This window comes from Rhipicephalus sanguineus, chromosome 1 (genome assembly GCF_013339695.2).
Source record: "Rhipicephalus sanguineus isolate Rsan-2018 chromosome 1, BIME_Rsan_1.4, whole genome shotgun sequence".
Taxonomy (NCBI): Eukaryota; Metazoa; Arthropoda; class Arachnida; order Ixodida; family Ixodidae; genus Rhipicephalus; species Rhipicephalus sanguineus.
This window is the reverse complement of record NC_051176.1, coordinates 66,632,305-66,646,053: the sequence shown is the minus strand read 5'-3', so window position 1 is coordinate 66,646,053 and position 13,749 is coordinate 66,632,305. Positions and strand designations below refer to the sequence as shown.

At 47.3% G+C, this 13,749-nt stretch overlaps 1 protein-coding gene across 1 annotated transcript; it reads right to left on the bottom strand.

The window, feature by feature from the left end:
- Positions 1–5,560: 5,560 nt before the first annotated feature.
- LOC119385674 (uncharacterized) lies at positions 5,561–12,918 on the bottom strand. The gene is made up of 3 exons (XM_037653075.2): positions 12,766–12,918; positions 7,304–7,456; positions 5,561–6,361 (listed from the first exon to the last, which is right to left on the bottom strand). The coding sequence occupies exons 1-3, from the start codon at positions 12,840–12,842 to the stop codon at positions 6,160–6,162; spliced, it is 432 nt and encodes a 143-aa protein (XP_037509003.1). The 5' UTR covers positions 12,843–12,918; the 3' UTR covers positions 5,561–6,159.
- Positions 12,919–13,749: the final 831 nt, after the last annotated feature.

Here is a 13,749-nt window from a genome sequence, read left to right as displayed (position 1 = left end):
ATGACGTGAACGAATGAAAGAATTCATCCAGCGACGGTGGATGAGAGCTTTCATTCGTTCACCACTAGCATGCACGGCATCGAAACGACCGTGCACCTCAAATATCCACCAAAACGAACTACCGCAATTGCTGTACAAGAACAGTGATCTCGCGGCGGTTATCTTTCCTTGTGATTTTATGGGCGCTACCCCACCATAATTTGTTTAACTAACTCTTTCTAACCGCCGAGGTTTACAATCAAACAGCGTGACACGGCACGTTACTTTATAGCGCAGTTGATACGCTGCACAAGTACTTGCATAGCTTAATCTTAATGTTACGGCGCAAATCAAATGGTAAGCAAGAGGATATGAATAGAGAAGTGGGGAACATGCTGTTTGGAATGGAATGTTTCAATTACCAATGCAAGCATTGCACTGGAGGCACAATTCTAAAGGTACGATGGAGCTGATGGGCACCTAGGTAGTCCTGGTTGTTGCTGTTTGCTAAGCTTTGCAAATTTTATCTTTCTATCTTCATCAATTTCTTTCTTTTTCTCTCTTCTCTCTGTTTCTTGTGTATATGTTTTCTGTCTCTGTTTATTTCTATTTCTTTCTTTCTCCCTCTCTCGATCTCTCTATTTCTTTCTCTCTCTCTCTCTATTTCTCGCTTCCTCTTTCTTTCCACCTCCTTCTATCACTCTCTGTTTTATTCTCTCTGTTTTTTTTATTATCTCTCTTTCTCTGCTTTTTTTTTTCTTTCTGCCTTTCGTTCTGTCTATTTCTGTCTTTCTACTTTTTTTCCATGCTATACATTACTCTCTCCAATCCCCTCCACACCCTCAGATCTGTCTTCACCCTTACTTCTACTTCCCACCACCTTGCTGCGTCTCCAGTGGTGGGCGCGAGGCCCACCACTGGAGACGCAGGCGCTGCAATCGCTGTGACGTGCGGGTTGTATCACGTGATCTCACCACGCTCTGGCGAAGCGAAGCGGACAGTTGAATGCGTTGTTTTTAACCTCAATTTCGCAGCGTTTTCCCTTTTGAACAGCGTTGTTTTGCTCTCTTTATGTGTGCGGAACTCTAGAGGCTACACAATCCGGAAAAGTGCAGTAAAAGTTATTGGCGGCATGGTACTGTCCTGCTCCATGCCACAGTGCGCTACGTACGCGAAGGAGCCAGTCGTGAGCTTTCACTTTTACCCCTACCCTGTTTGGAAGAGCATGATGCCGCTGTCACCTGTCTTTTATTGTTATTTCAAGCCCATGGGGTTGGACACCAACCACGTATGTTCACATAAAAGCAAAACGCGTCAGCTCCCGCACGGGAACCTTGTTCACAACAAAAAATGAATGCGCGAACAGTCCGGTTATGTATGTTTTAAAATATGACGTAGCAACATGCGAACACGTGTGGGAAGTTGCCGACATTACGTTTAAGCGAGTGCGCCGTTGTCTGTATTGTCAGAGATTCAAAATAAAGCCGAGAAGTCCGGTTCTTTTCTTTCGCCGTTATTTTTGCCCTATCTTGTAGTCTATTTCGTGGCCAGTTGCACCTGCGTGCTCGGCCAGCGCGTTCGACGAAACCTTTCTTACATCACACATGTGCTGCTTCAATCTTTGTCGAGAGTTACTTGTCCCGCCGACGTAACTTCCACCACAGTCTGCAGTCCTCCACCGCAGTGCATTTGTTATCGCAATCGAGCCCTATCGGGACCGTATTTTTCGATCGCGATTGACCCCTTTGTAGAAGCTGGGGAACTGAATCAATCATAGAAAATTTTCATCTCCATGTGGCTCGATGGCGATCATAAGTGCGCCGTGTGACAACCGTAGAAATTTGCGTACTAAGAAGCAACGGGTAAATAATAAGATCGTGCCGCAGAGAAACTTGTGCTCATGTGAAATGTTATCTAGCTACAACTCCGAATGAGGCACGCGCGCGCGTATGGCTCTCTTGCGTTTGCCTCCAATCATATCAGAAAAGTTGCGGCTGCATGCCCAGCTCTAAGCATGCCCAGTTGCTTCTCACAAAACGGAGAATCCGCTTGCGTCGTGCTTCATAGAGATATGTGTGCTAAACAGGAGTAAACTTGCGCATGCTTGTCGTGTCAACCATGGCCCATTTTTAGATGCTAACATAAAATGAATGAAGCTGCATGATTGCACGCATTTCTTGGAGCAAAAATATGTGTATTAGCCGCAAGCACGCGCTAAAGCCCATTTGATGCTTCAATTCGACACCAAGATGGTTCGTAACCTTTTACGAAAACAGCGCGCTCGGCACCCGTGGCTTCCATGTAGGTGGCCATAGGAGACGACGTCGGCAGTCGGGGCGTTATCTAAGGCATTATGAGGGGCGTAACATTTTTTTCAGAGCAGGTGTTTAGCATTTCGTATAGTCAGTGACGAAGCCGCCGCCGTATTTCACGGATTTCGTCGAAGGGAAGTGCAACGAGAATAATAAAAAAGGAAACGCGAAAGCGGCTGCTGGCTCTGCGGGAGGGGGCTGGCGGAGCAATCCAACCTTGCACGTCACACGGATGCCTCCGTATGGTGGCGCCACGGTATGTCCTCGCGCCCAATACTATACAAAGCTATGATGTGCTCTGTTAACGTACCTCGATAGCCGAGTGGTTAAGACGCTCGCTTACGGATCGAATCTCGCGAAAAAATTTTAACACAGAAGTGTTTTATGCCGGAGTCCACCAAGACTTCACTGACGTATTTCCGTCACGGATATCACGTTGGTAAAATGCACACCAACGGGTGAGAAAGAAAAAAATACAAGAGAAAGTACCGCCGTCGGGAATCAAACCCACGACCTCGCAGTCCGCGACAATAGACTGGCGCCCTTCTGACTACGCCACGGAGGCACATGCACGACGTTCCACAAAAACACCTTATATCTCACACACATTCTATCTCCCACGGTGCTCTCTGTTGGCGTGGCTAGGCGGCGTGGCTAGGCGGCGCGGCGCGGTGCCGCCGTCTGTGAGCGGTGAGTGAAGTACGTCATAACACTAACCAGCGCCGACACGGAGCGATTTGGCTACGATGCAGTTAGAGCGTCTCCATGCCAGCGAGCATCGCTGGCATCGAGGAGTCGCCCTGGAGGCAGTTACGTTCTTTGCCTTTCGCTTCGTGTGTAAGCGTGTGACGGCTCGTTGTCGGAGTAGCTTCCACACGTACCAACGGTGTTTCTCCGCCGCCTGCTGCTTCGAGTTTGATAGCAGCGACTAATAAAACTGCTGCAATAAGCGCCGCAGAAAGTCAACGAGACCTGGATAACCCACCGGGACGTGGAACGCCTTCGCGCGTTCGCGGCTCAAGCTACGAATCTCTGCCTCCCGTGTTGCTGAAGCGCAGTGCGATGGTGTATAGGCATGAGTACAGGCGAAGGTTACCCTATTACTCGGGAGCGCACACCGTGCCGTGTCTCTCCTGAATTAACGAGGCTTTGAAGAAGTGCCTATCGAGTACCGGTGTTTATCATGGGCTTGTTGGTGCCATCTTTGCGCGGTATTCGCGATATGCTGTGTCCAGGTATATTTTAACAATTTCAGCTACCACAACGGTTAAATCATGATCATCGGCGTTAGTCGTCGCGATGGAGATGAGCCAGGAGGCGTCAACGTGGGTACATCCACGTCAAACGATGCTATAGCTGCCGAACACCAATAGACATTGTACAAGCTCTCATAGATCAATGCAAAATAGTCAACTACTTCTGTGAAGGCACGTCTCACTTTCGGGTTATACCGATTCATATGACGGAGGGATCAGCCATGTTTTTTTTTTTCTTTGAGCCAAGCGTTACGAGCTGGATCGACGTCTTTGTTTAAATTTAGTAGTTGTGGGCATGTCGAGGGCTTACCAGGCACGTGCAGTTCACCGGTGCCTAAAGGGTAGCTCATAATCCGATGCAAAATCACTAGACGTGCGTCAGTTTTATCGAAACGAAGTGCACGCTATGGTGTGATGAGGTGCGTATCGTAAGTAGGGGTCATTGGCGCATTGCTCCGGGGTCGAGCAACGCTTGACGATTGCTTGCTGAGTCATAGGGGCACATGTCTAGCGTTTGTTACATTGTTATCAAAGCGGTTATCCAACACTGCAACCACAACTGAAGTTGCCCCGATATGACTATTTTGTCCGTGACCGACAAATCGAGAAATATGCAAATAAAATAAATAATAAAAGAACTTCGGTTTTAGTGAGAATCGAACCCAGGCCGCCTGCATGGCAAGCAGGTGGTCTACCACACAGCTACGCTATTGCTTGCAACTGCTTCGGGGAAAAAGAAAACACTATATGAATGGCATGTAGTGGAAGGAGTCTCCTTAATGTAATATTGCATGGCAGAAGCGTAGAATCGCGCCAGGCGTCAAAACATGTGGATTGCGCAACGAGTGGGCGTTTTATAGACCCACCCATTACAAAGCGCTCAGACATATTTAATCATCATCAGCTGCAAAATCATCAACAAATTGAGCCGCTGCGTAGATTGGCGTGTTACCTTACGGACGCGTAGTGGGCCCTTCGCTGATTCGCAAAAGGAAGAATTATGGCGTAGTCGGCACTTAACTGTACTTGCAGTAGGCATTACGCGCACAGTCGTTTGTTTCCTTACGGCACGGTTGAGGCATGCACCGAGAAACGAAGCAAGGCTAGCAATTGAGAAGGCGATACGCACGGGGCCCGATTATGCCATCGCGTTCTATGCTCTTGAAGGCGAAGCTCGCGTCCTACAATTTTTTTTAGTTAAACAGTTAATGAAATGACCACGATACCCGTCGTGGTAAGCGGGTAGGGCGTCCTACTGCTAACCTCGAGAGGGCGGGTTCGATTCCCGGCCGCCACATTGCTATGGGGCGAAATGAAACAAAGCTGCATACACGGATTTACGTGCGCTTTAAAAATCACAGGTGATCCATATGACACGGAAAAGTACTGTTTGTATATGTATCCCAACGGGTGTGGCTCGTAGTGTGTCTATAGATTAAGCAGCGGCAATTTTCTTGTCGCTTAGCCAATCGCGAAAGCATGTCTTAGTGTTTTCGTCGCTTGCTTTCGTTACATGCTAATCTCGTTTCCTACAAGAACCTGCAGCATCGTTCTATCCCTTTCTAGTGGTCGAGCTACACAGCAAAGTATAGTTTTACTAAAATGCTTGCACGATATAAGACAGTCGAGACGGTATGTCGCGTGTTGAGATGCGACGTCATAGGTAAAGACTTCCGACGTGGCTGCGTGGTAAACCAGGTAACTGCAATATTACCGCAGTACACTTGCGCACTTGTAAGCGTGAACCTCGGGTATGAAGCTTTAAGCGTAAATTTCAAGCGTGAAAACTTAAGATTTTTCTGATAAAATATTTACGTTTCGCGCTTAATATTTTCTAAACACATTCCAATAATTGCCAAGGTATTACATGCCAGAAACAATCAACGTAACCTGCGGCCTGCTGACAACTCAGTCTAGGAAATATTCAGACTGGAAAAGCGATGATTCGCACGAACCGAGCATTAATCACAAACGCGCATGCGTGGCACTGCACGAACCATTGAACAGCAACCCTCCATCAGAAACAACTTTATTACAGGCTAAATATTCCGGTAATACGAGTTTTCTGTGAAAAAATAAAGCTGCTTATAACCACAGCTTATATCATACAGAACAACAGGTTTATTCGTTGAGAAGGCCGATCGCACATCATACGCAGTATATTTCTTGGAACAACAATGAATATTTTGTGTTAGTTCATGCTAGTTAGTAATTAACGCAAAGCTATTCTTCAGCTGTAGTCAAAAGGTATAAAATTAGCCAGATTGGGTTTGTCTCACAGGGTCGGTACTGCTCCCGAAGGCTACGAAAGAAATAAATCTTGCAATGGATACTTCGCTGGCATCCTCACGTTGAGGTCGATTTCTTTAGTTGGACACTTGTGCAAGTGCCACAGTATTTTGCATGTATACGTTTAGCGATGGTTTCCAGCAAATGTTGCCAATACATTTACGCAGCAGCTGATGAAATAGTGGCAGATGAATGGCCAACTGAACTCAGTGCGTGAACATATGCCTCAAAACATTGCCTTCCGAGTGAATTGGCGGCCGCTGGGGATACTAGTCTAGAAGCGCTGCTCCTCCACACGTGTGCAGAACTGTCTTAACAGGTTATTACATACAAGCAAAGCATCGCCATAAATGGACAAGAGAAGTTCGCGCGCGCTTGTGGCCGGCAGCGTGCTTTTTGTAGTCTTTGATGTCGGTGATGCCAACACCGCACTCGGAGCACCTGTGGAGGGTGGAGGGTGGCATGTGGTGGCATGCCAGGTTTTCTTGCTGGTCCAGCGGTCTTTTCCAGGTCCACTTATCGATTCTGCGAGAGGGTGGAAAATCACGGCAATTCAGAAAAAATAATGCCCGATAGTGTGCCAGCCTTGCATCTTTCTGCTGAGTCAAAATGTTATTAGGATTGAATTCGTGGACCACAAAAGTAGTCGTACGCGTAACCAGTTTCTTATATAAAAAAAAAATATCTGGAGGCGACCCTAATCCCCGACATATGTCTGGTAGTGGACCTCGCACCTTGGCGTGCCGGGATGTATTCCTTAGGTGTATTCCGAGATCCGCTACCAAAGCGGATCTCGGAGGCCACGTAGAAAGAAGCGTGCGGTTGAGATCGGCTCCGCCAGGTGCCGAAAACGATCCCAGTTGCTCGCAAGGAAACCGTCTGCCCTTTGCAATAAGCTCATTCAACTAACTTTCATGAATTATCCAGACAGTAATTCGACCCTTGTCTTTAGTAAAGTTATGTTCCGATATCATATCTATCCAATATAATAACTTGCAGCAGAATCATTGATTTCGTACCAATTTTATTTTTAGGAGACTCAATATTGGTGCTCGACCGGAAGTGCTTGCAAGAGAAACGGGAGTGTAACACGTGCCAATAAAAAAATTTCGCCGCAGTTCTACGTTTACTTCTGTACGTTTGGCGTGGTGGTCGAGAAATATTGCCGTTAGATAACGCAGAGTTGGTTGCGCGCTTGCTCGTGCCCAGTCTTTTGCTGCAAAATGTAAAAACTACCCAGCAGTCAGATTGATTAAATCGAGGTGAGCATTCTTGTGGTTGGTGGTGGTGATGGTGGTGCTGTGTGCGTGTGTGGAGCCACGAGCACACCGACAAGTTGAGCGCCTAAGAATGTAATGCTTTTTTTTTTTCGTCGCACAGAAAAACTCAAGATTTGTGACCTGCGTGTCGTTAGGGTAAAACCGTCTGTACGGCGTCATCCAATGAAAACGTTCAGCGAACACTCACCCCACACTCTCCTTCCCAGCTGCAGCGTTGGTTTCACTCTGGACTGTTACGTCACTGTTGTCACATGACGTAGTAAACAAGGGCCTTTCTGTCTCATCCTTTTCTGTTAGCCACACTAGCATGTGCGCAGGGATTTGCACAACCACGCTGGGCCTGAAATTTAAAGCACACGCGTTTTCCAACAACGCAAGGAAATAATTTCTTCAGCAGTGTGGATGTCATAACAGACGATAAAACCTGTTCTTATCTCGTTCCTATTAGGTCACGTGTGATTAACCGCTACCGCTCGTGTGCAGTGGCCACGTTCCTGCATTTTTATCACTAGAATTTTGTACGTTGGCGTGAGTACTGGTAACACGCTTTCCTTAGGCTCGGTACAGAGGTAACAGTCAGCTAACCGGCGCGTGCTTTGGTACTAACGGAAACGTAACTGTGGCTCTTACACAACGGGCAGCACTCTCCTCAGAAAAGTATTAAACAAGGAATATTCAAATAAGGGCCCGTTATGGCCTTCCGTATTGCGAAATAAGCAAAATAAATATCATTGCGTCCGGTGGTACAGAATTAAAGAACAAAGCTGGCTCACATAATGTCACGCCGGAATGGACCTTAGGACATTGGTGTAGAATACATTTTTTTTAAGTTATTACGATTCCAATGGTAAATTGTCGATATTTAACCTTCGTATAGTGGATTACAGTGTACAGTCGCAATCTTTTTGAGCGTGAACACAGGAGCGCGTGGTTACCTGTACTACTAGAGTCACTGGAAAATCAGAGTACCGCAAAGGTAGGCTGCACGCGGACAACATTGGGTGGCGGCGGCCATGTCCCTTCCAGACCGTCCGGCGCGTTGCTAGCGTGTGTTGAGAAGTGACCGATCTTTTGGCCTCAGTGCCGTGTTACGCTCTGCAGAACGGCATTACGTGTGTGTGTTTCCTCAAGAGGATATTAGAAGTGATTTCGAGTCATCGACAGGTATGGATCGACTGCGCGGTTAGCGGTGTAACTAATGAAACGTACGGCGAATGTTGCCATGTGCTCGTGAACTCTCTTCATGGCTTCATCGGCCTCTTTTCGTGTCACGCCCGGGCGTGTTCACTAGGTCCGGAGCTGTAAACATAGTTGCATTAGCGCAGTGACATCGTGCGAGATGTCATTTATTTCGACATTTGGTGAATCTTGACTGTTTGCGCTAGCTTTGAAGTCGGTGTTCAGGTTCTGCACTCGATAACGTTATCCAACAACATCGAGAACATTCAACATTGCGTCCTTCGACTGATCGCTGACACATAGCTTGCTTGCGCACCATGCTTGCTGTTCAACGGGTTGATATGTGTAATAGAAGTTGTGTGTGTACGGTAATTGGAAGTTGTGCGCGACGTCTTGATTCGGAACGCCAGCAGCCGAACGCATGGGCGAATCGGCGTGCGGTAGGTAAGGTGCATCTTATCTTGCGGTACGTAGAAAATAGGCCATCAGAAATGATTGACAACACTAAATTGTTTCATTTCCTATTTCTTGTCTCCTTAATATTCCTAACGTTGCAATGAATTTGCAAATATTTTGCTGTGTTCCGACAAACAGTTCTTTTTTTGGCGTTGCCAGCGCATAAACAGCTGGTGTTCGGTTTCTGCACTGCTGCACTTTTTTTCATAATGCACTCTTATTAAAACTTCCTCGGCATGGTGCTTGGTGCTTTATGTTCTTTCGATCAGAAATAGCACATCCCGGAATTTTTAAAGCGCATACTACTGCAACACAGTACGTATATAGACATAGGGCTCGCATAAAATCGACTCCCTCAATGCGTGGGATCTGCTTTTTTTTTTTTTTTTTGCTGTGACCATTTCTCACCAACTATACAGTATTTTAAGGGTACGCTCGGCGCAATGCAGCATTAGTAGCATTTTCTTGCAACAAATTTAAAAATACGCTTGATAACATTGCCTTATACACTGTTTATCAACAGAGTTCCACGCTTCTATTTTGTGCAATGCCAAATGATCATGACACAATTGCCTTCAAGGTATACCAGTAAACAGTTATTATTTTCATAAATCTTCGATTTCGCTCTCGTGCGTGACATGCTTATAACTCGGATAGCATGCGTAATCTGTTCAACAGATCGAGATATAAACAGCCGAGCAAATAGAAAGGTGTGTAGTTTTCAATATCGCTGGCCATAGCGAACCGAAAAGGTGAAGTATCCTGTCGCATAAGATCTTTCCAGCAAAGTTAGTGTAGTTCACTGCAGGAAGGAGTGTTATTCGAGGGGGGCGAATTCGTTCGGGCCCACTATGCAGCCACGTAGAACGGCGCTCTTTGACATTAATTTTTCCCACACAGCAAACAAGATTCCCAGAGTAACTCACCAGTAACGTTCGATTGATGGTGAGCTACTCTCTTCTGGCATCTCCATGCAGTGGCATATCAGGGGTGGCACACCGGGCCCGTGCCCCCCCCCCCCCCCCGAAAATAATGTCTGCTTACGCCCCTGTCTGCATGACGCGTTTAAAAAAGCGACGAAGTACTTCTGGGGACCGTGGTACTGCTAAATGTCCGGCCACGCTCTGCATTGAACGCGCCTGCACCCAAAGCGCTTGAAAGGGATATGGCGGCGAGAGGTCACGTGATGCAAGTAAGCCAATCGCGTCGGCGGCGGCGCGCGGAAAACAGATGCGATGCTCTGAAATTTTTCCAGTGATTCTATGTACTACTAGCGCCGTTAGGGGACACGTCACAGTATGTGCGCGCATGCGCGAGGAGGATAGCTTCCCTTCCCGCGCATCGCGTCACAGGAGCGTTCGTGTGTCGTCTGCTGGCTGTTTTTCGCCCCCTCGGTGATGACCGCATTATTACGGCTACTAAAATTTGGATCTTTTCCGTTCAAACGTTGTGCTTCTTATGCTTGGCGTGTCATGTAGTCCTCGCTTTTTTTTTTTTCATTCTCCATTGTTCTTGTTGTCGTACAACGAACAGGCAAAAAAAAACAAACATCCGAACTCTTATTTGGTGCACATTTCACATGACTGGGACGTTATAGAATCAGTAAACTGGAATAATTTTGTGTCATGGTATTTTGTGATGACCCCCTTTGCAAAAAAAGCTGCTGCCATTCTAGACGGTAGCGACGACTACGGCGCTGGCTGAAAGTTATGAGGTGTATTTGATTCACCCTGCACTACCTGAACTTGTTCATGGTGACGTCTGAGTGCCATCGTCGTGCAAGGAACGTTTCAGAAAGTGCAGCAGCAACGAGATGCCGAAACGATTACGAGAGTGCAGATGTCGTGCAAACCCTCTGCTACGGTCGATTGTCTCGCGAATTGTGGAGGTTGTGATTCGTAAAAGTCGCCGCCACTTACGCTGCCTGGCATTTCAAACTACCGGAAAACGTTCACTGACGTATTTGTTGGGCGCCGTTAAAAATTGGGGGACGCTTAAGCTTCGCCTTTAAGAGTTGAACGCGATAGCGATATTCTGTTCATATGTGCGCAGTTCAAACACTACAAGTGTTTAACAGAATGCGCGCACTAAAGTGTGTGCCTTATGTAATGGGTAGCATGCTTTAAACCAGGAGCAATTATGCGCGAGAAATTTTTTCGAAGTTGCGATGCACCCACTACGTGTCTTAAGGGAATACGCGCGGTAATGTGTGTGCCTTTTGTAATGGGTGGCTGTCTTTAAACCACCAAGTCGTTATGATATTGACATGGTGTGACGCCCGGTGGCAATGTACGCTTGTACCACGCAATCTTACTGCGATATTACATCTCGTACTGTGACACCTGTATACAGAACGCGCATTTTTGGGAAGCATGAAAGTTACTTTCAGTGCAGCTCCAAGCAGAGGCGTGGCTGTGTGGTAGAACACCTGCTTGCCACGCAGACGGCCTGGGTTCGATTCTCACTCGGACCCAGCATTTTTATTATTTATTTTATTTGCAGCGTTTTCGATTTTTCGCTCACGGACAAGATGATGATTTTTCACTCACAACCAACGGCCCCGACGCCGACGGCGGAATTTCTGCGATACGAGCTCTTTAACGCTATCGCGTTAAAATAGCCACGAATGCAGTCGCCTGCTGCGGTTCCAGCCATTTTGTGCTGCACGAACTCGGCACTACCTCATGAGTAAGTGCAGGGAATTCGTGAACTAGCCTTGTACGACGGCTGCACTTTTTCGAAACTAATACCGCGGTGCCGACGCCGCCATGTTGAACTTGTGAAACGAATGCCGGAGTGCAGCGCCACCGTGAACCGGTTCACGAAGTGCAGGTGAAACAAATGGACCTGTGGTGCGCTCAAAGATTCTCCCACTCTTCTCGAACGGCTACCTAGAGCGCGTCTTAAAGTCACCGCGTAAGCAGGGTGTTACGCCAGCGTCTCCTTTTCTGCCTATTCCCATACATTTTCACAAATGTTCGTGCTGGCCAGAACAGCACAGAGATCGATTTTCTTTGTGCTCTTTCGGAACTTTTGCAGTGTGTTCCGGCGCCAGGTCATGCCGAAACAAAATGTGTGTCAGGGAGAACGCCTAGCTAAAGGTCACTATGATCTTGAAAAACGCCAGGAAAAGATAACATTTTCTAGTTGATTCATGCATCGCGTGGAACGTAACTGCATGTTGAACATTGTTACCACATCGAAGCACGCGGCTTTCTTACTGCAGTATGCGTGCAACAGACGCGTTTGCTTCTCTGACGCAATGCGCGCAACGGCAGAATTCTCGCACGCCGGACCCACTGCGCATGAGCAATGCTTCTCGCTGCCGCCGCTTAACTACGCTGGGAGCTCGGAAAGTCACGCGCTCCCGTGTTCACTCTCAAAAAGTTTGCGACTGTACAGGCGCCAGAGGATGCGGATTACATTGGAGAAGAATGTGACGTGCCTCATATGGTACCTTTCTTGGTTTTGGCACATTGTCGTAGTAATTTAATTTCAAGTTGTAGCATTATTTGGTGAGTGCGTACGAAAATTCTGCCGGTCCGTCCGTGGCAGAAACAAAAAGGTGGTCTGGTCCAGGAGACAGTGCAATACATGGTCGACTAGCGCCGAAGGCAAAGCAAGTTTCCCACATTAAGGGAGCGCTGGCCCATTTCAGGGATACTGAAATACATGGCTCGGAGTCAGCATGGTATTCATCTTTTAAATTACAAGAGTAGAGTGCGCACCTTAAGCCAGTTTACGTGCCCGCTTGCCAGTGGCGGGCAGGCGGGGCGCGATAGAGGCTCATAATTGCAATGCACGCGCGAAAAAAGAAAAAGACGATACATGTCCGCACAAAATGAGAAATACGAGGCACATTTTAAACATTTACAACTGCGAATTATGCTACTTCCCCTCGAATATGCGCGTTTCTGGAAATTCATATTAGGAAAGCCATTTGCCCATGACGAATCGAAGGCGACACACACACAATGCGACACAATTCAATGAAAATGTTCAATTGAAGCTCACTTGTCATTGACTTCGATCACCTGGCAGCTCCCGCCCGACATCGTCAAGTACCGTCGAGGTGTCGTTTCTTCAGCCATAGTCGTGTACGTGTCCTTACGAATTGTGCAGCCGCCTATTTTCAGCTACGAGACAGAACTGAGGTACTGGCGTGGGCGAAGTTGCAAGGTAAATGTAAACTGTGGTGCGATCTTGTACGCGTTACAAAATAAACACGGAGGCGTGGCATGACAACCAGCCGCATGTGACCGCACGCGATTGGTCAATGCAGAGCCGTGACGTCTGTCGCGGTTCAAATGGGCCATTCGCGTGCGGCATGTGCGGTCACGTGCGGCTGGATGTAATGCCACGCCTCCGTGGTTATTTTGTAACGCGTACAAGATCGCACCACTGGTAGCGTAACTTCCGTAGATGCCCACGTGTCAAGCCGGTGGCTAGTTGTTGCAAACAGTCGCCATCTATGTGAGGAGGGGACAAACAGAATTAAAAAAAAAGAAAAAGATGACGTCACAACCGGAAGCGGAAATGACGTCACGTTTAAACGCGATGGGCGCGAAATTATGAAATTTTTTGACAGGGCGCCGCATCTTACTTTTTTTTTATAGCTGCACGTTATTTTTCTTATCACTATGACGGCTCCATAATGGAAGCCTGCAAGATAACGGAAAGACGAAAAAGACAGATTTGATAAATAAGGTGTATTTTATTGGAGATATATTGCAGTTGAACAGGATATTACCCCGAAATATATAACACAGAAATCAGAAGTAGCATAACAATTCGACGTGCACACAAACCTTGCACACGTGTTGCTCTTGAATCCGTAGACAGCGCAGCGTTTCTTCCCGTAGCGTGGCGGACTCATCGTCCCGAAGGGCGACAGCACGCCGGCCGTGCGCTGGCAAAACACAGTCACTGAAACGGTTCCCGATGGCTGCGATGGGCTATATTACCTTCTGCCAAGTACCACGACTAGAAAACAACGCT

Bases quoted from the DNA above. Each gene is read 5' to 3' on its own strand.
- LOC119385674 (XM_037653075.2), bottom strand. From the start codon at position 12,842: ATGGCTGAAGAAACGACACCTCGACGGTACTTGACGATGTCGGGCGGG. The intron at 7,457-12,765 runs GTGAGCTTCAAT...TTTAAATTTCAG, and splicing joins GTGATCGAAGTCAATGACAA to GCCCAGCGTGGTTGTGCAAA. The intron at 6,362-7,303 runs GTGAGTGTTCGC...ACCCTCTCGCAG, and splicing joins GCTGGGAAGGAGAGTGTGGG to AATCGATAAGTGGACCTGGA.